General features: G+C 41.4%; 1 protein-coding gene across 4 annotated transcripts in view; it reads left to right on the top strand.

The window, feature by feature from the left end:
* The window catches only part of LOC108888074 (membrane-associated guanylate kinase, WW and PDZ domain-containing protein 3), a 120,531-nt gene that overhangs the window by 82,149 nt on the left and 12,732 nt on the right, over positions 1 to 25,650 (top strand). For all 4 annotated transcript variants that reach the window (XM_018683869.1, XM_018683868.1, XM_018683871.2 and 1 more), the window contains exons 3-10: positions 5,859 to 5,978; positions 11,725 to 11,931; positions 14,847 to 15,015; positions 17,158 to 17,237; positions 18,037 to 18,094; positions 19,395 to 19,501; positions 23,289 to 23,480; positions 24,255 to 24,902. In XM_018683869.1, coding sequence (XP_018539385.1) covers positions 5,859 to 5,978; positions 11,725 to 11,931; positions 14,847 to 15,015; positions 17,158 to 17,237; positions 18,037 to 18,094; positions 19,395 to 19,501; positions 23,289 to 23,480; positions 24,255 to 24,902 — 1,581 coding nt within the window. The remainder of the gene's footprint in view (positions 1 to 5,858; positions 5,979 to 11,724; positions 11,932 to 14,846; positions 15,016 to 17,157; positions 17,238 to 18,036; positions 18,095 to 19,394; positions 19,502 to 23,288; positions 23,481 to 24,254; positions 24,903 to 25,650) is intronic.

Here is a 25,650-nt window from a genome sequence, read left to right as displayed (position 1 = left end):
ACAGTGGATGGACAGAAGATGATTATAGACTTTTACAAAACTCATGCCATCATTGATTTCTCCTCCAACAACACTGCAGCCTGACATTCTCACCTGATCTTTCCTCCACACACATATGTCTCCCTACACTGCCTTCAGTCACCTACACTCACCTGTACACAAACCCCCCTGTATTAACTACCACTGTGAACATGGTTTTCAATTTTTTTTTTTTTTATGTACAATAGTGGCAGTCATTGAGGTTTTATGGCCCGTAACCACCATTCATCATCATAGCCAGTGGGCTCGCTGCATGAGTCTGACTCTTTAATCCCCTGCTTGAATTACTGTCTTAATGAGCAAGAGACCAGGATTCGCACAGTGACGGCACCTCCATCATTCACTTGCTCGCTTTCAGTATCCCATCCTTCACCCTCTCTGTTTCACTTTTGTTCTTTCTCTGTTTCAATTACCCTCGCCTGCCTTTTTTAAAACTGGGTTTACTTGGTTTTACCTTCTGTATGCAGCTTTCCTCATATTTCTGAGTTGCTTGTGTGTACATCATCAAATATAAGAATATTGAAAATTTGAAAAACTAAGTTTTTTTTTTTTTTTTTATTAATTGAATTGACCATGCAGTTAATAGAACATAAAATATGTGGGTTATAATCACATAAATCAGCTGTTCTTATGTTTAAAAGATCAACATATTGTAATGAAAAATCTTAAGTTACAGCACATTGAATAAGACTGTTCATATATTCATCTAAAATTCAAATACCAGCCCTATTTAGGAGTATCAGTTCAGTGTGTGGCCTTTCTCAATTATTGTTAATACAAATCTAACATTTACATGCATTTCTAGGTCCATTTCCATGACACTTACTCCTGCAGAAAACTGGCCAACCTGACATTAACCACAGTGGACCACAGTGCAGCGCAGTCAAAAGACAAGGTGCTTGTTGAGTAATGGGCTTGTCTGTTGCTTTTCTCAACTCCCAAAACTCACTCTGCCTCTTGCCCTTACTGCAGTTATTTGTTCGAGCAGCTCCACCCTCTAAACATGCAGCACAGGCTCCACTCCTCATCTTCCTGGTTTTGTGCACCAAAAAGTCATTTTCTCATTGTAGGAAATCAATACTTGAGGTGGAGGCATGCAAGGCAGGTTGGGTGAGTGGTGGTATGCCACAGAAGTACAAATTACAACAAAAAACTATTTTTTGAATGTGTTAAACATTGAAAATTGATGGTAGATAAGCATATCTGAGAGTGAATTTACATCCAAACTGTGTGTGACTATCACACAAACAGCAAGAGGATTAGCAGACATGGTTTGTGTCACCGTGCCAGTGGTCCACTTTAGTTAACTACCAGCCACACTGCTGTACTCCCATATAGCTGCAGCTGATCTGTGCGGGTCTTGTTTGTGTGTCCCACACAACACCACAGGGTCAATTCTGCAGAGCTGAAGCACTCATGGGCCATAATGAAAGTATTAGTTTCTAGTTTAGGCCTGTTTAGTTCAGGAGAGTTCATGTTAAAAGGAAAGGAAGATGAAAGACAGGCAGTGAGAGAGTTGTCTGAAATGAAGGAATAGGCAAGAAAGTGAGGAGCAGAGAGACAAAGAGAGCAAGGTCTTTACTGTCAATGTGTGGTAAATCCCTCAGTCTCCTTCACTGGATTCTGGGATGGGCTCCATCTCATTTGGACTCTTACGAAAACGCTAGAGGAGGCTCTCAAGAGCTCTGGAGAGGACAAAAGTAGGAGGATTTTTTTTAAGGCAACAGAGAGCTCAGGGTCACACGCAGTCCCTCGACTCCCCACTGAGATTAGAGATGGGCAGAAAGAGTTTGATCTCACACAGCGTCTTCACTCGTACACACACTGCTGGTGCAGGTACACATGCACAGTAATGCAGGGGTGAATCGGTACATATCTTGGACACATACATCTGTACTCTGTGACCTTTCTGCTTAGAGAGATGCTGTTCCCATTTCAGGAGCTGATTCCTTCTTTTTCATAACCTCCTTCTCCTCCCTCTCTTCCCCAGTTAAGTGTCACTGTATTTTATAAAAGAGTAGAAGGTTGTAAATAAGTTGTTTTGTGTTTTTTGTTAAATTGTTATTAGCTACAGTATACTCCACATTACAACATGACAAAAGCACAGTAAGCTGGGTGGCAGAGCTTGCCTCAGGGTCATTTGTTAAAAGCAAACACTCTACAAAAGGACCAAAAGACTTTGGCTTTATAATGATCCTCTTTCCTCTCTCGCTCCCTCTTTCTTTCTCACCATTTCAACAGCAAAGCCCTAAGCCATCTTTTTTTTTTTTTTTAAGTACCAACATAAAACTATGCACAAAATCACCATGTTAAATTTATGGCCTGCCAGTCCTGACTGACTTCCTCTGACATTCCTGTCGTGACATCCTCTCGGTCCAGATGGTTCAAAAAATAGGTCTCAGCAGTGTCCAGGCCTGAGACCTTGCAAGACTAAAGTGACAATTTGTTTCAGTCCAAGACAGAGAGACTCACACAGACACATGTAAACACATGGCTTTAACCTCTGTGCGTAGCTGTAAAATTAAAGGAAAAGCTTGACATTTTTGGGAAATGCGCTTTTTCGCTTTCTCACCAAGAGTGAGACAAGACAACCCTGTCTCCTAGAAATTACAGAAAAGGCATAAAGTGTTTATTAAAGTTTAATAACAGCTATGATCTTTGCCTAACCTTAACCAAAGTGTTTTTGTTGCCTAAATTTAACCTGCAGATGCGACTATGCAAGCCCTGGTCTCTGGTGTATGTTGCCACCTCAACATAATTGGGAAAACTCTGTTGTTTTTACATTTCAGCTTTTGTACAGATTAAATGATAATTGCTGGTAGGCATATTTTGGATTGAGCCAGGCTTGCTGTTTCCCCTGTTTCCATTCTTCATGCTAAGCTATGCTAACTGGGTGCTGGCTCCAGCTTCATATTTACTGTTCAGCCATGAGAATGGTATTGATCCCCTCATCTAACTCTTGGCAAGAAAGAGTGATTCCAAAAATGTCAAACCATTCCTGGTGCTGTAGCTACACCTAATATTGTGTAGTGCTGTTTCCTACTGTATAGCTTTATGTGCTGACAGAAAATCTTTGTTTTCTTTGAGAAAGCCTCTGTATGTACAAACTCCTCTCTTCGCTGGTTTAATTAACTGCAGTGTATTGACAGCACCTTTTTCTATATGCATATTTTGTTTGAAAGACCAGCTTCCAACCGTTTATTTGAAGGCATATCCTCATATAAGTGTTAACGTCTGTGCTACAAAGGAAAATATGACTAGATGTGACAAAGTTCTGCTTTAAAGATTTGCTGCTTTCACTCGACTCTACCCTCAAAGCTCAGTGAGCACTCATTATATTGTCGGCGACTGATCCACAATAGGAGGCTTATGGTATATATTGGCCTGACATCCAGGATGATGGCTCGGGGAGATTCTTGGCAGGTACATAACTGTGGCTCAAGTAATTGGGCTACAGGGGACATTTTTGAGGGACCAAAGCCAGTGCCGGCAGGCAGACAAGTTGGTAATGAGAAGCAGCAGAGGCTGGCATTCTCACACACGATGCAATGTCAACTGCTTTTGGTAACACAAACTATGGTATCAAGGCACACTGTGGAAGGAAGCTTCTCTGATTTGTTTTTTCTTTCTTTTTCAAACTGTGATTTTACTCCTCTGTTTGGGTGCAGGGAAGCTGTCGCAGTCCAATTAGCGAGAAAATATAAGACTGGAAAAACAAAAGGGAATGACAACATAAAGTTACTTAATAGGCCATTGGGCCATCACAATCTACAGAGCAGCCTCATTGCTAATTGGCGCAGACTCTACAAGTGTCAAGAAATCTACTTAGGAGATGCAACAACATATTTCAGTGTGATTCCATCATAGTTGTACCAGAATACGCTTTTTAAGGTTGTTTCAATGCAACATACTGTTATCAAACAGATCAGTAAATGTTCTTAGTGTACAACTAATACACAACTCTACTGCTGTTTGTTGTTGTCACTCTGTGTTTTTGTATGCAGGTACATTGAGGGCCAAATTGCCTGAATGTGTGAAAGAATATTCAGTCATTAAACTTTGATTCTGTCAGCTTCTGACTCATCTCACAGCAAGACATTCCTGGCTTCAGCTGATAGTCATTTCTGTGTGGAGTTTGTATTGTCTCTCCGTCTGCATGTCCACCCTGCGCTGCTGCAGAGCTCCTCAGTGTGCTCTGATTTCCTCTGACATCGAAATCAGGTTGATCTGAGGTTTTAAATTGCCTGTTTTTCTGAATATAAATGACTATTTATTTTAGCCTCTGTGATCAACTGGTGGCGCTCCTGGGTTGTTTCACAGCCCCCCTCCTACCCCCACCCCTCTGTCCTTCCTACGACCCTGAAAAGGATTCACCAGGCCCGAGTGAATAAATGTATTTCCTCCATAACCATGGGTGACAGTAAATTTAGGTGACAGAGATTGCTATGGAATGTGGCACAGATGATTGGTTCATGGTGTGTTCTTTGTTCAGCCTCCCATGCAGTAAATAACTGCTGCCTTTTCTCCTGTTCAGCTGTGGTTATTTCTATGGAGTTTACAAGTTTGGTGGCACACCACCTAATTAGCCTTGAGCGCAATAGTGGCACAGTCCTACTTATTTATTCATGGAATATGGTTTACATAATCCTCATGCTAATGTAATCATTTGGTGTCCATTTGTGCCTCGTGGATATTCATCCTGGGAGGAAGAAAACTCCCATCAGTATTGAAATAGACTGTGGCTTCACCACTGGAGCAAACTCTGCACTCAGAATGGCCTTGTGTCATTTGCATTGATGCTGCAATCCATGGGACTGAGTGAAGCTAAACCACACCAGGAGGTTACACAACCCATTGCTTCCATCATATTTCACATCCCTAATTTTCTCAGCTGTTTTCCTCATTTCAGCTGTAGCCAGTACATGTATCAAGAACCTCCCAATAATAACTTGTTAGCGGAGGCTGCAGTTACTCATAAAGGATTAAATGAATTACGCCCCTCAGCACTCCACAGGCCTTCATCAATTATCTATCTTTCACAGGATGGCACCAAGGTCTTTTTGGCTTTTTGTTCCCAAATGCAATATTCACCCTTTTCTTTAAATGTGCTGCAGTCTTATAGAGCAATAGATCACAAAAATACAGTTACAAAGTGGATCCTCTGTATGTTGTGACTCATTAATAAGGAATGTCAGTTAAAGATTGTTCTCAAATTAAATATCTATAGTGAAGTAAAACTTTTTATTTACAAGTCAAGCAGCCAAGCTCATTATGGTTATACATCTTGCTGCTACACTGGAAGACAGGAATAATGTGTTCAAAAATGAACTGGAGCTGAATCATTTAATTTTGCTTTTGTTCTGTTAAAACCTTGAAAGTGTTTGTAATTCACTTGATGAATTCAGTTCTGAACCTGTGAGCTGACAAAAACCACAAAGTACTTTAAAAAGCATTGCAAGGTGTTACATTATTAACTTAAAAACAACCTGTTCTCTTAAGCTTTGTTCAGACTGCAGAGTGACTGTCTGCACTGTTATTTGCAAATGATCAGGTCGGTTTTGTACGTCCAGACATCAGTAGCCTATCTGCGTGGGTTGCTGTAGTAACGATGTAGGTGTTTTCTTCTAAAATCAATCTGGATACTATTTGGATATGCCAAAAAACATTGTGGGCTAGCAGTCTGAGCAAGACCCTAGATTCTCAAAAGTTTCTCAAAAATGCTCCTGTCTTATCTACACTTGTCTGCACCTACTTCTCTTATCTAGAACATGTTGGGACCTGTATGTTTATGCAGCTTTATATTCATCTTGTTTTCCCAGGCACCACACGGCTTCCTCGAGAGGGGGAGGTGCCAGGCGTGGACTACAACTTCATCAGTGTTGGAGACTTCAGGATCCTGGAGGAGAGTGGACTTCTATTGGAGAGTGGGACCTATGATGGTAGGTAATCACCACAGGGTTAAGAGTACTAGAAACCTGCACATGTGGCTGAATGCATTTACATACACAATTCACACAGACAGCTCTCAATAATGGAGTGAGTGTAAGCTCAATATTCACAGCTGTTATGACTTACAGCCTCCCTTAGTGAAATGTGACAAGTGGGATGAAATGTATTGATCAGTGAAACATGATTAAGGACTTGTTGGAAGTGACAGTCAGATTAGCAGTGATACTCACAGCCCTTGAGATGAACTCCATTGTACACCCACTCTGTGTGTACAATGGGGCACTGAGGGATGAAGTATGCAGACGTTAGATTTAAATATAAATGGAAATGCTGTATAAATCCACACAAGTGTCTAACTTTTTTTTTTTTTTTTTTTTTTTTTTTTTTGGTCAGCAAGGATTTCCTTGGAAAGGAATTTACATTTTAGAAGTATACATGTTATACAATACTTTTTGACTGAATATCTTTATATGACTGTTAAAGGGTTAAAGGTAGTAAAATAAAATTCAAATTATCACATAGGAAGATATACCCTAAGAAAATGCAACTAAATAAAAATGAGAATGAAAATGAACGTGAACATGAGAAAAAATAATAATAAACTGGTGGGGTTGGGAGCTTGGTCTCATGGGGATGGCTACACACTGGTGTTAAAAATGTAGAAATGTGGTTTTTTGGAACAGTGATCCATCTATAGTGGGTGTGAATCTGAGCTGAGCTGAGGAGCATCTTTAGGCAAAATAATAAAAGTGTGAAAATTAGTAGAGCATTTAAATGCAGCAGAAGGTTCATTAAAATTTTAATATGCAATATATAGGTGCCAACAACTGCATTACACACATGCAAAAGAAAGGAACAGGCTCTCACTTGTTTCCTCTCTCTGAAATCCTTTAGAGTGTTACCAGCCAAAAGTAAAAGTCTGTTGAATTGAATTGGGCAAAAACAAATTTTCTTCTTACATTTTTCATTTTATTAAATCATCAGCAAGAATCCATTTACACACACAGACTTTTCAGGAATCTGTCTTTTGAAATAAGTGAACACTCATACTATGTGTGAGTGTATGGTGTTTGTTAGTCTTTAAATTTGCTTGTGTGCTCATGCTTGTATGTACTTGGTATTTTCTTAATGTATGTGTGTGTTCTGTAGGAATATATTGTTTACTTTGTCATTATATAGGATTTCCTTCCCTCTGAGCATTTCTTGTGACTGTGTCAACACGTCTTTGTCCGTTCTTGCCAATACAGTACACAGTATATATTCACACAAATAGTGTGTGTGAGCATGCAAGCAGTTGTAGCACCTGATGGTGACCTTATGTAAACCAGTCAACCTGCTGATCCCACCGGCTGGCTGCACAGTCACACATCAGGAGGTCCCACTTGTGTTCTTACTCTCAAGGCATGCTTTATTCATAGGATAAACCAGCCCTCTCCATTTTCTCCTTCTCTCTTCTCACAGACACAAACAGTAAGCTTTTGGCTCATCACAAGCACCCAAACTTGAACTTGAACTGATTTTATAAATGTCCATTTGACAGCATCTAACTGCAGTAAATGCGTCAGTCAGTGTTGACTTATATTCAACAACAAGCTGACAAGTACAGTCATGTTCTTTCCAGTAAGAAGTTTACACAATGGAGGATATTCCAGCTTGGCAAACAGCTGAATGGCCACATATTTACAATTTCTAACACCTCATACTACAATGAGGCATAAGCACTTGCCCTGTATTCAGAGGTCTTGGAAAGTCAGACGGTCGCAGTGTATTTGTGTCATGAGGGGATTGGAGCAGAGGATTTCTCTCACATTGCGCAATGATTATGGCAATAACATGATAATCTTCCTCCTCTCTTTAAGCTCATTCTCTTTTACTGCAAATCCAGGCTGCTGTGAAATGGGAGAGGATTTTTCAAAATGTTTGAGGGGCAAGCTCTGGTCGCGTAAATGGACCTTCGCTGCACCATTCTCTCATTCTCATTCAGCCGCATCTCGCACTTCCTATATGATGGAGAATTAAAAGATAAAGTCAAATCCTCATCCAGAGAGAAAGCGCCTTAAGGCTGAGAGCAGCTTCCTCTGGGTGTGCACAAGTGTGTTTTTGCCTCTGTGTATCTGTAGAAGTTTGTGTCTGTGTGTGTCTGTGTGTGTCTGTGTGTGTGTGCATTTATGGATGGCTAAGGTTTTAACATTAAGTATGATCTACCTGTTGAGGCAGGTTCCTCAAACATCATCTTCGTAGCACAGTGGCAGCAATGACACATTAGACACACACACACACGCAGGTACACACATGTATGAACACACTCCTACCTCTGTGCACACAGAACAAATCTCGTCCTTCCTTGTGTTGGGACAGATCATCTAAGAACTCGAAGATCAGGTTTCAGGAGCTGCCAAGTCGCCCACAAGCTGTCCTTCATCTCTGAGCTGAAGCCATGCGGGATTTATACCTTTATAGAGAGGTTCACTGTGAGTAGAGAGAGAGAAATGGAGAGACAACTGAGGAAGAGCATATAACAGAGAGAGTGTGTGTTGATGTAGAGGCGTGCTGAGCTCCTCAGCTCCCATTGGAAACCTCTTTTCCAATGGAAGCAGGACTGCCTTGGCTACACGCAGATGTGTGGATTAGCTGCTCAAAAGTTGGAAGATTTCAGTACACTATCCCTCAGACAGAACTGAACACTCTGATAGTGGCTGCCACCCCACCCCCCTCCTCTTTTCCTCTTAAACCCAGTCAGCACTCCTTGGCTACTGTGGCAAAGAGTGCTGATCTCTCTGCAGCACAGTGAACTCAAGGAGGAGCTGGAAGTAATCGGATTGAGGAATGGGATTTACTCCATTTAGTTGTGCTTCAAATGCAGCCTATTTTATTCTTTGAAAAGAGGAAAATAAACAAGGCTGGGCATCCTCCTTTATAAGTCACATGGGTTGCATTCCCTTTGTGAGGAAATCATAGAATTACCTTCAGTTTATAAGTGCATAGTAAGTGAACTGTGCTCAAGGTACCAAGCTAATGGGATTCTTAGCTAATCATAATGGTCTCACTAATAGTCCCAAATGACTTGCCTGAATGCTCATTATGTTAATGGTTCATGTATAACAGTTTTTCTCTACTTAGAAAATATTTCATGGGAGTCATTTAATACATTGTGCACATAATTTCAGCAGAAATGCTCTCGACTCTTTTATAAATCATCCTGCCATCCATGACCCTGTTAATCTCTCACCTTCTCTAAAGAAATGCTGAACAGAGGTTAGGACACGACGCACATGGATACTTAGCTTCTGTAGGTCTAGGCTGCTCTCTGATTGGTAGGGTAGATGCTGGAGGGTCCCAGGTTGTCTGCCAAGCAGACACATCAGCCATCTGTGGTTCTCTCCTCAGTCTCAGTGCCTCTGAGGTTCAGGCTGGGTCACTCTTTCAGAGTCAGCACAGAGCAGCCGGACAAGAGCTGAACAGTCCAGTGCAGTGAAGTGCAAGACTGGAGGGACAGCTGCCAGGAAAATGAAATTCTGCACATAGAGAGGGGTTTTTTTTCCCTGACAAATGGCATCACTAATCTTCTACCAGGGAACACGAAATTCTGCCAAACTGAGATCCACTTCAAACCTGTTGTTTTGGGATCCCCATTGTGATAATGAGTTGGATTTTAACAAGGGAGGAGAGCAGACCTGGAGATTAAATTGGGTGTGAATGAGAGTGCAGAATTCATACGTTGGTTGCTATGCATGGAATGCCCGGGGTGGATGGTTTTGTGCTTGTGTGGCTGTGTAACTGTTACAGTCTGCTCATGATCTGGGCAAGATGAAAGAGTGTTCATGACCTTGCATAGCTTATGCATAGTGCCCTTGACAACAGGAGTCTTTTCATTACCAGTGGCTGATTTCACCACCATGAAATTGCTTGCACGTACTTTGAAAGAGGAGGCTCACTCTTCCTGGCTCATCAACCCCGTGACACAAGGATCACAAGTAACGTCAGACAAGCTCCGCTGCTCATCAGCTTATAAGGCTTCCCTCCATTTATAACGGCAAATGGTGCCACAAATCTTCACTGACGTGCTGCTTTCACACACCTCTATATGTGCAACACACATTTATTAGGGGCCAAGACACATGTTTGTAAGTAATTAATCACAGAGGTAGCGTCTGGCTGGTGAATGTCAACGTGTGGCAGGAGACAGGCGGAGATTAGCCAGCAGACCCAATCTCTCCTTGCTATCACGTTGCCACCCCTGTTAATGAAGCCATCTTTGACAAATGCGGATGAGTGTCGCTTAGTAAACAGAGTGGAGTGACAAGCGGGGAGGGGCAGGCCTTCATCCAGCCTCCTTCTCCTCCTCAACCTTTCTGCTGCTTTGAGGAAGATGAGCATAGCTGCATTAACCCAGTTTGCTGTGTATTGTGGTTGGCATGCCTGAGGAGATGAGGCCAGGCTCGTGGACAGGCTCACTTATCAAAAAAAAAAAGAAAAGCTGTTGTGGTGTTACTGTATCGTGCTGTAAGGCTGCTGGAATGACTGTGACGTTTCCTTCAGAGCCCTCTGTTCTTCCTGGCATGCATGCCGTTGTCAGCTTTCCCTCTTTGTATCAAGCTATAAAAAGATCTGGAGCCGATAAATGTTGCTCTTACAGTAGAGCATTTGTGATGTCGGCATGTTCACTCTTAAGTACATCAAAGGTTCATAACACCATGGTCACATACGCAGCTGGGTCCAAATGAAAATAAGATCAAGTTTATGGAGGCTAATTAAATTGCTGAAAATCCCTATGTCCCAGTGGTACCTCTCCCTATTCTTTAATTAATCTAATTATAAATCATGATTTAGCTGAGTAAGCTCAATCTGATGATTGCTTATTGTAAGAACCAAGTAAATATTTGACCTCACAAATGAATTGCCGAAACATTAATTTCATACTATTGCATAAACACATCTGACAGAGAAGCATTTAGCAAACAAATAATCATAATAAATGGTAGGGATATAAATTAGCATGCACATTATTTATAATCCTAATAGAGTTTAAATAATTACTTATTGTGCGACTAAACTGAGTTTCACATACTGCTCACCAGCCATACATAAATGGATCACCCTATGAGCTAAATGAGCAAATAATTTAACAAAGTTTTGCACCCCTATCTCTCCCAGCCCCCTCACTCCCACCAACAACCCCCCTCTCTCTCTTTTACGGAGTACTGTTATCCCACAGAATAATTATAATCCGTAACACAAGGTTTTTCTTCATTAGGAAAAAAAACGCAAGCTGAGAGATAGATAATTGCTGTATTCAATGATCAGTGTAATTAATTGCTGGCAAATTCCAAGTGAAGTGATTTTAATGTTACATGAGTCATGACAGCCCTGTGGTGCAGTTATCAGGGGGAAAATAAGGCAGGGGGTTAAGAGACGGGAACGTCATGCAGAGGGAACAGACCTCTGAAACCTGTAAATAGTCAACCATGAGTGCCGGTGTGTGACAATTGGAGAATTAATTTTTGAGGTGAATTGGAGTGATGTTATACACAGTCTCTGACTGTGTTTTCTTCCCCCACATAGATATTGTACAGTTAATGACAAACCACTGTTCCTTTTTCTTTCATGTTGGTCTGCACTCCAGGTTTCTTTATTGTGCCTCCTTAGCTGTTTGTGGTTGCATTATTTTAAGAGAAAGTCTCTCATTCATTTATTCTTCTCCTCCTCTCTCCGTTCTTTCCATTTTTATTCTGAAAGGTAACTACTATGGGACCCCAAAGCCCCCAGCAGAACCCAACCTGGTGCAGCCTGACCTGGTGGATCAGGTGCTGTTTGATGAAGACTACGGTGGCGAGGTCCCCAGGAAACGCACCACCTCAGTCAGTAAGATGGACAGGAAAGACAGCGCAGTCCCTGAGGAGGAGGATGATGATGAGAGGCCACCGCTGGTCAATGGATTGCCTGGTCAGTAAATGTCAAAGCACAGAATGCCATGTTAAATAACATAGTTTCTGCCATACTCTGTTTGTCCTTTGGTTGCACAATTGCCACATTAGGTCAGTGTCACTGTTTTTTTCGTAAGACATAAAGACTTCGGCTTGTTGCAGATTGTATACAGTTTGGTGGGCCCAGTGTTTGTTAGAGGAAACAACAGTACCATGCAAATTTCAATCCGTCACATAAAACAGCATTAAAAGATAGTTTGACTACATCCTCCAGAGCAGATTGATGATCTCTCTTAAGCTCTTGTCCCATCCGCTTCTAATTTATTTGTCTGTCAAGGTTGTACTGTTTTGTGGAAGTTACAAAAACACTTAATAACCATAATAATAGTTTTACTTTAGTTTTGTGTAGGTTTTTTGATATGTATCTCTGTGGCAGAAATTTCAGAGGCAAAGTCTATACAAAGAAGGCAAGTAGAATTTTGATTGTGGTGCTCACAGTAAAGGGTCCTAATTTTTTACCTGATCTAAAACAGACCCATGGAAAAGCTTCCCGACATTAGTTTCAAAACAAGGAGTCCTGTTCTGAAAGGGACCCAAGGAAAGTCAGAATGGGTTGGAGGTAGACCTAAAGATACTGGACCTGGACCAGGGAGAGAACAACAACTCTGACTCTTTTTCTTCTCGCTCATTTTTCCAGTTGACCATTAGAATTGCTCAGGTTTCAGAACTATGGCAATAGGTAGACCCAAGTAGACCGAATACAGTTTGGACCTGGCCTGATTTGGTTCCCAATGTCTTGGTTACTAAGAACCAATCGTCACTTAATGACAATTGATAATCAATTAATTGGTTTCCATTTGTCAAGCAAAAATACCAAACATTTGCTACCTCCGGCTTCTTAAATGTGAGAATGCATTGCTTAGATTATTCCATCTCTTCAGAGTTTCAGACAAAATATTTGTAAACAGCACCACAACATTTTTTTCAATTTTTCTGATATTTTATAGACCATATGATTAATTGATTAGTCTAACAAATAATCAGCAGATTAGTTGATAATGAAAATAATCTTTGTTGTAGCTCCTTCTGTGGATAATCCACAGACAACACATGTATCTCAGACCCTGGGCTAATAAGATACCAAATAATAATAAGATTAAAAAAATAATAATAATAATAAACAAAAATAATAATAATAATAATAATAATCTGCATGCCTAGATTCTACATAGTCAAAAATAAATAAATAAACAAACCATATAATACTGTTCTCTTGCTAGGCCACATTTAGTGACTAAACACAGCTGACATGTCTCCAAGGTGACAGTTCTCACACACATATTCAAATGTGATAGCCACACTGTTAATAGATCTTTCACATGCAATGTCATTACTGTTACCTTCTAATATACTGTAGCACAGGTCACCTTGAGAAAGTCTGATCCAGAGAGCAGGACACTGTGTATGTGATCAATCAGGACAAATCTTCAGCTCTCTGAGGAGCAAATCTGTCCTTAATGCTCACAAGAAGAACAACCCAGCAACAGAAATAGGTTACATACTGTGCACCATACCTGGGTTTTTATAGTAGGAGAATTGGGGTTAACACTGAGGCAAGACCAGGCTGAAATGTTATTATTTTTTTTATTCTTTTATAGAACAGAACATTGTTTTGACAGTCACGGCTCAAACACTGCTTGCTCAGCTGTACAAAGGATTCACAGAAATCCAAAGTCTGTTTACCCAACTGCTCTGTCATATTGAAATCAAACACAAAACGATGCCCAGACATCCTGGAGTTCTTTTTATGGAAGGAAACCAGTCACAAATGACTGCTCTGCTACAGCCCACAGCTGTGGCAGAGGAGTCTCAGACCAGCCATAGATGGGCAGAGTTATGGTCGAATGAAAAAAGAGGTTAATGGAAAATGTGAGCTCTAAGTCTCTAAACTCTTGACTGCAGCTTCCCCCATTTTTGCGCAGACTGTCCTTATCACCACCCCACCCCACACTCTCCCCCACATCCTTCTATAACCCATCTGACTGGTATCATGGAGTGGGCCCTCACCCTGCTGTGAACCCTACTGAAGGCTCAGTTCTCCTCAAGGCTCTGCCCCCAGGCTGGTTCTCCAAGTATTTACATGGCTAGAGCACACAGTATCTTCAAACATCTTATGTGCACTTTCTCTGTGTGTTTGTGACTGTTTTTTGATTAGAGAGGCAAAAGAAGAAAGTGTTTTAGAAGGTAACCAACATGTTTATGCTGCTGCTAAGCAGCTCTGCAGGTGAAATTTTAGCAATTTTGCACTCAATCTAAAATGCAGGTGGAATGATCTTTGGGAAATGCATCCCCCCAGAAATGCCTTTTTGTGGTGTGCATGACATCTTTTGGCATTATCCTCTGTTGTAAGGAGGTTCACATAAAAAGAAAAGGATAAAAAGCACTTGTGTTTCATCCCTTTATAACCATCTTCTGAAGGGAGGCATGAAGTGCTAAGTGAATTAGGAGGGCTTTTGTTGTATGTTTCATGTTCGTTGTAGAGCAGTTTCTCATTAAAGGGGAGTGTCTGCAATATATGTGAAAAGCAGCAGTAAAATATTATCATACAGAAACCGCCTCAGGGTTCAAATGGCCCTTTCTAATATGAATCCCTGCCTCTATCATTGCAGCCCACAGGGAAAGCACACATATACACATAGGCCTAAGCGTTAACACTGTGTGCACATGCAAATGCAAAACAGCCCTTTGGCAAAGACATGCACACCATCACTCACATGCAAATTCTATGAGTGACATCAGCCCTCCCTCCACTCCTTGCAGCAGGCAGGAAAACAGAAGGGCAGAGGTGCTCCTGCAGGCTAACCTTCCGCTCTGTCTGCTCTGTTTTCTCCCTGTTGTTCCACTTTTAATCCATGCTTCCACTCCTCTCTCCAGAGCACAAAGAGAGGGCAGACTGGAGGAAAGCCGTGCCCAGCTATACCCAGTCCAGTAGCTCCATGGACTTCCGCATGTGGAGTTCGCTTCCTCGTGATGACAGCCTGGAGCCCCTGCCCCTTAACTGGGAGATGGCTTACACTGAGACCGGCATGGTCTACTTCATAGAGTAAGTGAAGGACGCAACCCACAGGTCATGTGACCAATTAGTGCTAAGACAGTTTGTCAAGTGACTAATTGATGAGTATCAACTGAAATCCATCAGCATTTTTAGCAAGCAATTACTGTATCTTAAATAATTTATCAAACAAAAACACCACGTTTGTATGTTACATCCTCTTCCACTATGAGGATCTTTTCTGTATATTATTATGAACTGAGTCAGTCTGGGTGTTTTGACATTGTACAGGCAAAATGAGCAATTGAAAGACGATGCTTTTGTGCTTTGGGAATGTGCGATGGGCATGTATTTAATTCTCTGACATTTTAGTGATTAAACAAGCAATCAAAAAATTAATCAGTGGATTAGCTGGTGATGAAAATGATCACTGATGACATTTTGCATTTTAGTGCAAACATTTCACTGAATCTGAATTTACAAACACATTCAGCTCTCCCATACACATTTTACTGTAGAAATAATATAGTAATAGTAATGCCATGTATACTAAGTCTATGGAGTTTAAACTGTAGGTAGATTGATGAAATTATACATTCAGGGACAGGGACACTTAATCTGACAACATTTTATATTTTTCATTACTGTCAACAAACGCCATCAATATCATAAAATATGTGTTTTTGACATTAGAAAAACACAGATGAATTGTCTGTGCAGTCAAAAACTATTAAAAACACATCAGTGAGACACAACATTGCCCTGGATGTTCATTACCGTGAGCATGTCAGTCCCACATAACCTGGCCTGCTGCTATAAATACTCATTAGTGCAACATACGTGTATTAATCTGCAGATGGAAATAGTCCCCAACAAATGCAGATCACCCTACAGTAAAGCTATACAGTAATTTGCAAAGGAAAAGGAAATTATTTGTATAAATGATTACTGTATAAATGAAACTATATATTTGTGTTGTTAAAGATTTACAGTCAGTATGAATCAGTGGGCCTGGAGTCTTAACACAACACAAACAGCAATAGGAAGCCACAGACATTAGCTATGGCTTTAGTTGGATCAGGTGTTGTACCCTGGATGACAAGTGTTGAAATATAGGGCAAATGACAATTTGAGTGTTGTTACTTATGTTAATTATGTCACCTTACAACTGCAGTGGGGTATGCAAAGATGTAATATTAAAAATGAAAGAGATATTTGTATATCCAGTGTCATACAGCATTGTATTTACTGTTATCTTCTTTATGCATAATGAAACACAGATACATGTTTCTGTCAGTATCAAATCAGTATCTAATCAGAAGGGTTAGGTTTGATCCTGACTGTGTAATGATGGGTTTGTGATCTGCAAGTCATTTCTCATCAGTGATTTAAAAAAGTAGCAGCGCAACAGCAACAGCATGTTCAGAAAAAAGGGAAAGAAAGAATGAACTGGGTACAGTTTACACACTCTCATCCTTCCATGATAACAGATTTGACTGACAAGGGTCTGACAAAATATTTCTAGGCCCCACTTTGATAGCATAAATAAAGCTTAGAGCTTCAGGAAAGTATAAATACTCAGCTTTATTCCCACTGACTGCCACAGTTATTTCACTTGTTTTCTTTACAACACAGCTTTAAAATCTCAGGTCTTTATAAAGACATGTTAAGCTCTTTCTGTAAACCAATCAATACTTTGATTTTAGAACAGTCGAGTAAACAAATCTCTCAGAGGTTTATTTATGAGTGGGTGTACATACATGCATGCGCGTGTGCGTCCTTGCAAGCCTGTGTGTTTTATTCATATTTGGCTCTAAGCCACTTGTCTCTGAAGATATCAGAAGACCATTGTGATTTTCCTCCTGATTACACACCCCAGTTGTTTAACGCATTTGAGGATAAACAAGTTTGTCATGTTTCACATTCAGAGGGTTTTTTTCTCCCCTCTGAAAAGGCCACCTACCCATAAACACGGTAATGTGACAGCTGAACACAAACCAAAGGATCAGATGTTTGTTGATGAGTCCTGTAACCCTTGTACACGAGAGCATATTACACATTACAGTTGCTGTTTTTCTGTTATGGCACATCCTTTGGTTGGCTACTCGTGGTTAAGCAGCAGTTTCTCTGCTGGCACATGCAGGCACAGGTATTTATTGTTGATATTTCCTGGCTGCCCTTTATGCCCCACAGTCACAATACCAAGACGACTACATGGTTGGACCCCCGCTTGGCAAAGAAGGCGAAGCCCCCTGAGAAGTGTGAGGATGGAGGTATGCAGACTGCACTACTCAGCTCGTCTACTCAAGCATACAGTCATCCCTTTAAGTGCTGCACATGTATTTACTCAAGGGCATACCTATAATGTATGTGCCATGCATAAGATGATCCATCACTTCACACATTTTCACACAATTAATCACATAACCAGCTAAGGTAAAATATGTAACTTCTCTTTGAAAATAATGTGTCACCTTAGAGTAACCCTAAACATCACAGTCAAGTGGCCTAATTTTTCTGAAATCTAGTGGCGGGGTCTACTTTAAGGAATTCCAGACTTGCCTTTGTATCCCCGGGATGCTAATGTGTGCCTAAGTGCAGAAAGAAACAGTGAGTGGCCACAGCTGAAAGAGTGGAACCCTTCCAGCCTGGTTTTAATGGATTTTTACAGGCGGACAGAAAGCTAGTTGGTGTGTTGCATCTGAAAAGCAACTCCAAAGCTCTCTCTTGCGTGAAGAGCTCTTTTCTCTCCCTCCGTCTGATATGTTCATCAGGGCATGACGTACATCAGAAATTCCAGCCGGCCCACTTGTTGAAACCACAGAAATGTTCACAAAATTATTGTAGGCTATTTTCATGTCAACTTCCCAATGCTAAACGTCCCAGTCACGGAGAAAAATACACCGGTAACTGCTGCTGTATCTCACCACCATGTTGAATGGGTTACAACTCCCAGATGATTGTCTGCTAAATATTGTGCCTGCTCTTCCTCTTCTCTCTTCCCTCTTGTTATCTTTGTATGCACTCCCTATTTGCATTGTTTCACAACACAATGTAACACTTCTTTTGTAGAGTTACCTTACGGCTGGGAGGAAATTGATGATCCGCAGTACGGCACATACTATGTCGAGTAAGTTTTTATTGATTTATTGATAACTGTTATGTCCAACCACTCCAGTCGCCCTCATCACAAACAGTGTAAATTGTTTTACCACACTTATTACTTAGAGATGCACACAGCACACAAGCGGATTTTACCAGAGGCATCACAGCACAAGTGCATAATACACTGCTTAGTGTACATTAGCAGTGGACCGGCATAAATCAATACTGTCTAAAAATAAACAAATGGATGTAGCACACAGCTTATTTTGTTCATCTCGAGGGAGGATGCTCTGAGTTATGTAACATACAGAGAGGAAGCATTTACCTGGGGAACAATTTAAGATTCTGATCAGGATTTTCCCATTGTTTATCAGTGGGTGGCAAAATGAAACTCTGCGGGTAACATTGCAGTGACCTGTATGTGAACACAACGCTGATTGAGCTCTCGCTGTGTTCTGCCAGTGTTTGTGTAAGTAAGCGTGTGTATAGAATGTGAGTTTGTGTATACATCTCTGTATATGGTTTTTATATTTGTGTGCATGTAAAATGTGTTTTTGTGCTCGCCACCCCAGCAGGAAATCAGTGAAACACAGCCATCGTAGCAGCAGTGGAGAGAAGTGGGGAGATTTTCAACTAGGATGCATAGAGGGAGGAAAGTGGGGGCTGGAAGAAGAGGTAGCAATCTGTTGTGATGAAAAGAAAATGGGAACGCTCGCGTTGTTTTATTGCTCAGACTGCAGAAGGATCCCTCCTAGGTAGAAGTGACATGAGGGAGAAACTCGCACAGTTCAGACAAGGAGAGTCAATGGCATATAGATGGAGCTTGTAGCTGCCAGTGTTTTAACTTGAAATGAGCTCACTATGAAACAATGGCTGTGGTTTGTATGCCAGAGGGACAACAGGCGGTTTACCTTGTTGTACAGGAACAGGATGTTGCTGGCAGTTGGGGGGGTTCATTTCCTACAATATTAAATGGCTAAAAGCCATAGTAGTTTCCCCACATAAAGAGGAGGTGAGCCAGCCTTTAGTGTATGTGTGCTGTGTTTATAGTGGTGCCACTATAGTGTCCCTATATTAGAAAATAATGGTTGCTTTATAGGGAAGATGCATACATAATTAATTGCAGAAAAATGGTGCAGTAAGCTCAATAAGTGAGAGGTGTGGGTGTGTACATATATATATAGTGGCTTCAGAAAGTATTCAGATCATTTTTTGCACATTTTATTGTGTGTTGTACACTTTTAAACAGATCAAACTGATATCAATCTACTCTAAATAACCCATGATGACAGAGTGAAAGCATGTAAAATCTGTTTAATTTGCAGCCACATCAACCAGAAAACCCAGTTTGAGAACCCAGTCCTGGAGGCAAAGAAGAAGCTGAGCCAGGAGACAGCTGCGATCCAACAAGCTGCAGCAGCACCTTCCCAAGGTAACGACGGCACTGCAGAACATGTTCCCCTCTTCAACTTCCTCTCCATTTGGATTGTTAGAAGGAAAAAAAAGCTTCTAGTGTGCCATAAATACAGAGAAGTTAAATAAAGGACACAGAGAATTAGATTTTGCACACATGGACAGTTGTAACCGCCACACTGCTACTGTAACAGACTGGGACAGTGACCTTAAAAAATATTACAATATTGCAACCTTTCTTGTGAGTTTTGACATCTCCCTCAGGTTTATAAGACATGCATATACATGTATAAATATAATTACTTCCACCAGCTTTCTGACTTGCACTGTCATCATCTGTCTGGGTAAAAACAAAAAATTCCAGTAAGAGTGAAGTCATCTAAAATGATGACACTTTTTGTTGCTGCTTTAACACTTTCCACTGCTCTTTCTAGGCTAATTCCTCTCTTATTGTGCTCTTATTAATTGCCCTAGTACTTCTATTATTTCCCTATTATGTATGATATTCAAGAACAATAGGAGTAGTTTTGGCTTTGTTGGAGTCATGTAACATTTCCACAGAGCTCCTTCTATTTTTGTTCTCATTGTAACTCACTCTGGACATGAACATCAGCTAACTGTCTAAAATTTAGTTTAATTACTTTGGCTTACGTTTTGTGTAGAGGCCAACCCTTTCACCTCAGTCGGTGTGTGTTGTGATAAATATGTTTTCTGGGAATAGAAAGCAACATGGGAACGTCATCGTTTTATGCGAGGTCAGCTGAACATGTCAACCTTCAAGTAGCCTCAAACAATAATAGATGGTCAAAATGAGTCTTTTCTTCCCCTGGTTTGCTCATATAACACATTTTTGTCAGCTCTCCTGTAATGGTCTGCTCTGTAGGTTGACAAGCCATTTTTCACCCACAATAAACATTATGAATTAAGTATGTTTTCATTACAATGGATGTATAATAGATTACAGTGCTGCTGCGGCAGAGATAGACAGGCTAGCGCTGGCAGGGATTCAGGGAGGGAGAGAAGGAACGCAGGGGAGGAGGACGGCTTTTAGAGGTGCATGTGGCAACAGCTGGTGGAACAGCATGTCAGAGAGGCCAAGCATAATCAGACATCTCTCTGCTCAGGTGTGTGGGGACTGAGGAAACCGCCATATCGCCCCCTGATTACTGATTACACAACCTAGTGAGCTGTCAGACGGTTGCTATGATGAAACCAAAGCATCAGTCAACCGTTACACCTCAGGCAACGATTCTGACTTTAACAGTTTTCCAAGATATGAGATTCCCAGGAAGTTTTATATCATGGAAATTAGATAAGAGCTATTTTAACATAAATAAGACATACATTTACTTAAATAAGACATGTGAATACATATATTATGTACTTAATAATATCTATAAAATGTCATTTCATCGCTCTTATTTTCACAACAACAGATGTACTTGACATAAGTTTATTTCAAAATAATGTTTTTCAGCATTTTTCCTAGTGTCATTTTTATTTCATGGAGTGTTATTGAACGGCTGAATATTAATAATTTTCAGGTGCAGAAGATATTTTGCGGTGTTTATCATCCATCTAACATACCAGACTTTGTGTTCATTTCCTGCTTTGTTCTAATTTAGTTGCCCACATTGTATACTTAGTACTTTCCCCTGATAGTCAACTCTTGGCCTTATAACGCCAGTCATTTAATTCTGTGGTTCAAGGTGCATTCTTGAGAACAGCAGCTACTGTTGTTCCACTAATGTAGTAAGGAAGATGTCTTCCCAATTATGCTGAATAATGTCACTGGAGCTTTACAACGCACACATGAGAAATCAAAAGCCATGGCTGTTTGATGCGGTGGATCTGATGGTTTTGTCTGCCTCTGGCTTTCAAAGTCTGCCCACAAACATTGGCACAGAGACCTTCCTTGGACTCTCCCACACAAGTAGAGGCTGGCACACGCCACACTCACTTCCTCCCTCTGTTTCTTTCTCTTTCTCTCTCCATTACCTCTGTCTGTTTCTTCACACACAAACATGCAGTCAAATGGTTATTTCAGCATTCACTGGGGGGAAAGAAAAAAAAATTCCATGTTGAGTTTATCAAGCAATTTGAATGTGATTATGTAAATGAGCTTTGCTTGATCCATGCAACAGTGTGGACATCTGGAGTCCACGCTGGCTGTGATAAGTTACACACACCCATAGCCGTTTAGGTTTGCAGTGGATGTTTATGACTGGTGAACAATTTGATAGCATGAGAGTGACTACATTTAAATTCCTCACACATGCCTCCAAAAGTTATCGAGTGTCCATAAAACTGAAGGAAATGAGAGGGAAAATGTGCAGTTGTTAGGTTTCCCAGCCAAACTAGAAAGCTGCTGTTGTGAACTTGAGCAGTAGATATGGAAATGGGCTCATTGTGGTTGGAAGTCGCTGTCCCTTCACCATGTGCACCAGAAGGAGATAAAGAGGAAGAACTGGGAGAAGATATGCAGCTTTAAATTTACATATGCACAGTAATCGTTTTCAGGTGAGGTATACACATACTTTGGTGCAGTCCTCTAAAATCCAATTTTTGCAGCACATCTCAGTTGTCACATAAAGGGCAGTTTTGACATATGCTTTTACGCTTTTACACTATGTTGAACCACTTACCTCAAAGGATAAGACAGGTGATATTTTATATTTTTCATATGGTCAACAGATGTCATTAATAGACCAAAACCAACCAATAATTAATCCTTCTAACAAGAATAGTGTATTAAAGTGAATCAGCATCTTCTATTGTGATGAACATGGGCGTTGTAGAAATTAATGTAGAAATTAATGTTTTAAAAATGAATGCAGTTAATCTTCATTCAGTGTTTTATCATATTCCTTTAAACACAATGAGCACTCTTGGGCACTCCTCATGATCAATATCATTTATTGTTGACGATTTCAGTTTCAGATATGATTCTGCCACATCACAGTCTCTCAATATACAACCCAGTGTGCACCATTTGTCGTGTGGCTGGCTGCAGTTTTACTGTTTTTGAGTCAAAGCTATAAGGCAGTTGAGGCCAGGGACCATCGTGCAGCAAGGAAAAAATGGTATGTCTATGATCTAAAGTGCTGATACCACAGTAATGCCAGATAGGGAAGCTGCTCAGTTTAATGCAGTGTGACCCTGCTGCTGGGTTATCTAGTGTATTGCGTATGCTCCTCGTCCATATTGATGTTGCCATTGACCTTAAGTTGTTCCTCACTCAAGTTATAAAAAGTCTACACTGACAAACCTCTTTTTTTCTGAGTCACTGACTGCAGTAGGGAAGGAATAAGAGAGGACATCTTGCTAAATTGGACACTGTCAGAGATGTTATATCAATGCTCTGCTCTACAGTTTTGCAATGGGAGGCAGCGAGTAAATTAGCATCTACAGCTAACATTTTATATCATTTTATCTGTCTGTTTGTGCTCCTCTCTCAGTAGGGTTGTACAATAAGGTCTCTCTTGATGGGTTTATCTAGTTTAGGTATGTATGTTCATCATTCCTGTTAATTAGAAATGACTAATTACTCTGTTGATCCTCAGCACATAATGCGTATAATTGACTTTCAATACAGACAGGGATGGATTTTGCTGCCTTTCAAGAAGGATATGAATTCATTAATCACTGTTGCTGCATTTGATGTTCGAGCACTGTTTGGAGAATTCACTTGTGTTTGACAAAGCTTGTCATTCACTCAGGCTCTACACCTCCCTCTCGAGAGACACTTCACACACACGACTATTTTCCACACGTGTGCTCACGTTACCTGTACACTTTGTGCACAGGTAAGGGAGGTGCGTCTGGCTTTACAGCGGACCCCAGCCAGCTAAAGGGGGAGATGTACCACACGGCGCTGAAGAAGAGCTCCCAGGGCTTCGGATTCACCATCATCGGAGGTGACCGCACAGATGAGTTTCTGCAGGTGAAAAATGTGCTCAGCGACGGCCCTGCTGCCCACGACAACAAGATGGCGTCTGGTGAGCAAAAATTTCTGCAAAATGCACTCTCACAGAAAAGGACAAAATAGAAATGGTGTTCCTGTTCAAATAAACATTAAAATCTTATTTACCTGGCAGGAAGATCTATGAGTTTATAACTGCTAATTTCTGTGATATTAAAGAAAATTCTTTTGCAGCTAACTTGTACCAACTATAATGCACCTGGAGGTGTTAATTTTACCTCTGTGGTGTTCACTTAACCTAATGCTGTCCCATAAGTTCAACAAGGCAATAACAACAACTCTAGCTCTGTCAGGGGGGTTGTTTTATAGCAGAGAGTCTGATTATTGTGGGTGTGAAGCCATCTAACATCTTTGTTGTTAAGTTTCTGATTTTTCCATTACCTTGCGGCTGTCTACACAAACCAACAACTGTGAGCTGTGTGTGTGTTTGTGTGTATGTGCGTGGGTGTGATGGTTACAATGGTACAATATGACAGACATCTACACCCATAGTTGTAGTTATGGCAGAGAGTGCTGTTCAGGTCTGCTCAACAATGGAGTGAGTGAAGGAGGGACAGGAGAAAAGTAAGAGTAAATGGTAGACTGAAGAGAAAGGGAAGAGGTACAGGGAGCTGCCAGAACGAAAATATGAGAGAGCAGTGAAGAGGAAAGGGACATTTTAGAGGTAAGATTCATCTGACAAAGGGAGGAATAAGAGCTTTCCAGAGACATCTAGAGTTGTGATGTCTCGATTAAATACCAGAGGAGAAACTGATCATGTCACTGGCTTTCTTTTCTCCCTCTGTTCCAGGTGATGTGATTGTTGAGATTAACGGGATGTGTGTGCTGGGGAAGACCCATCCAGAGGTGGTGCAGATGTTCCAGTCCATTCCCATCAACCAGTATGTGGACATGGTTCTTTGCCGTGGCTACCCGCTTCCACCAGATGTGGATCTAGACAGCGATGACCCCCTCCCGCCTCCTCCTCCTCCAACAGCTGCCCAGCCCCAGCAGGCCCTACATGGTGGAGAGGTGGTGACAGCTGTGCCCCTCATTAACGGACAGCCGCTGCTTGTGAAAGGTGACGTCCTCCATGGCTCCTCTCAGGAGCTCCACTATGTCACCACAGATGCCAGCGGCCGGCCTGTTGTGGCAGCCATGCCCAACGGGAGGCAGGGGGAGCGGGGAGAGGTGACTGGGGGGATGCTACAGCCGGAGCTGGTGAGCGTGCCACTGGTGAAGGGGCCGGGAGGATTCGGGTTTGCCATCGCCGACTGTCCGCTGGGCCAGAAGGTGAAGATGATCCTGGATGCCCAGTGGTGCCGTGGCCTGCAGAAAGGAGATGTCATTAAGGAGATCAACAGGCAAAATGTCCAAACTCTGAGCCATGCTCAAGTGGTGGACATCCTTAAAGACTTACCAGTGGGAAGTGAGGTCAATGTGCTCGTGCTGCGAGGAGGTGAGAGACTGGAACAATGCATGTGTATGTCTGTGATCTATCTCATTATCTTGTTATTGGTCTCTCTATCTGCTTGTCATCTTGTCTGTCTCTATCTGTTTAACTGGCAAACTGGATGGTTGTATATCCCTGTTGTTTTTTCTCTATCTGTGTCTCCTCCCCCTATCATTGTAGCCAATAATTTGTTCTCATGCTGTTATGCTCTCTTGTGTGTGACGTAATTTGCTGTTGCTGTCAATACAACTTCAACAGTGCCCATGGGAGATGAGGTCAGAGTGCTGATACTGACAGGAGGTGAGGTGGTGTTGTGGCTGGATGATGGGGGGCGGCATTGACTGACTACACACTGTTGTTCTGTAGAAGCCTGGGTGATGCCACTGTGTCTGCGGTGTGTATAAGGTCACCACAGTAGAGACTGCTGCCCTTTTTTTAGCCAAATAGATTCACCTGCACTTCCATAGCTGTTGCAAAATGATGATCAGATTTGATCTGTCAGAGCCCTATTCCTTGCCATCAGATCCAGCTTCTTTAGAAATGCAAACTTTCTCCTCTTGTGTGCCTCCAGCGAACCTGCCTCTGTTTATGACGACTCCCATTGAGGTATAATGCAGCCTGTTACAAGTCTGAGAGCAGAAATTACATAAGTGTGGGGATGTGCTTGATTCCAAGGGAGAGAGGGAGGAGGGTAGGCACCCTTCAAATGCCTCCTACATCCATCTCCAGTCGCCCCAGGGATTCAGTGCGCAAG

Source organism: Lates calcarifer, linkage group LG12 (genome assembly GCF_001640805.2).
Source record: "Lates calcarifer isolate ASB-BC8 linkage group LG12, TLL_Latcal_v3, whole genome shotgun sequence".
NCBI lineage: Eukaryota > Metazoa > Chordata > Actinopteri > Centropomidae > Lates > Lates calcarifer.
Note: the sequence above shows the minus strand (reverse complement) of the source record. Positions and strands in the feature narration are given on the sequence as shown.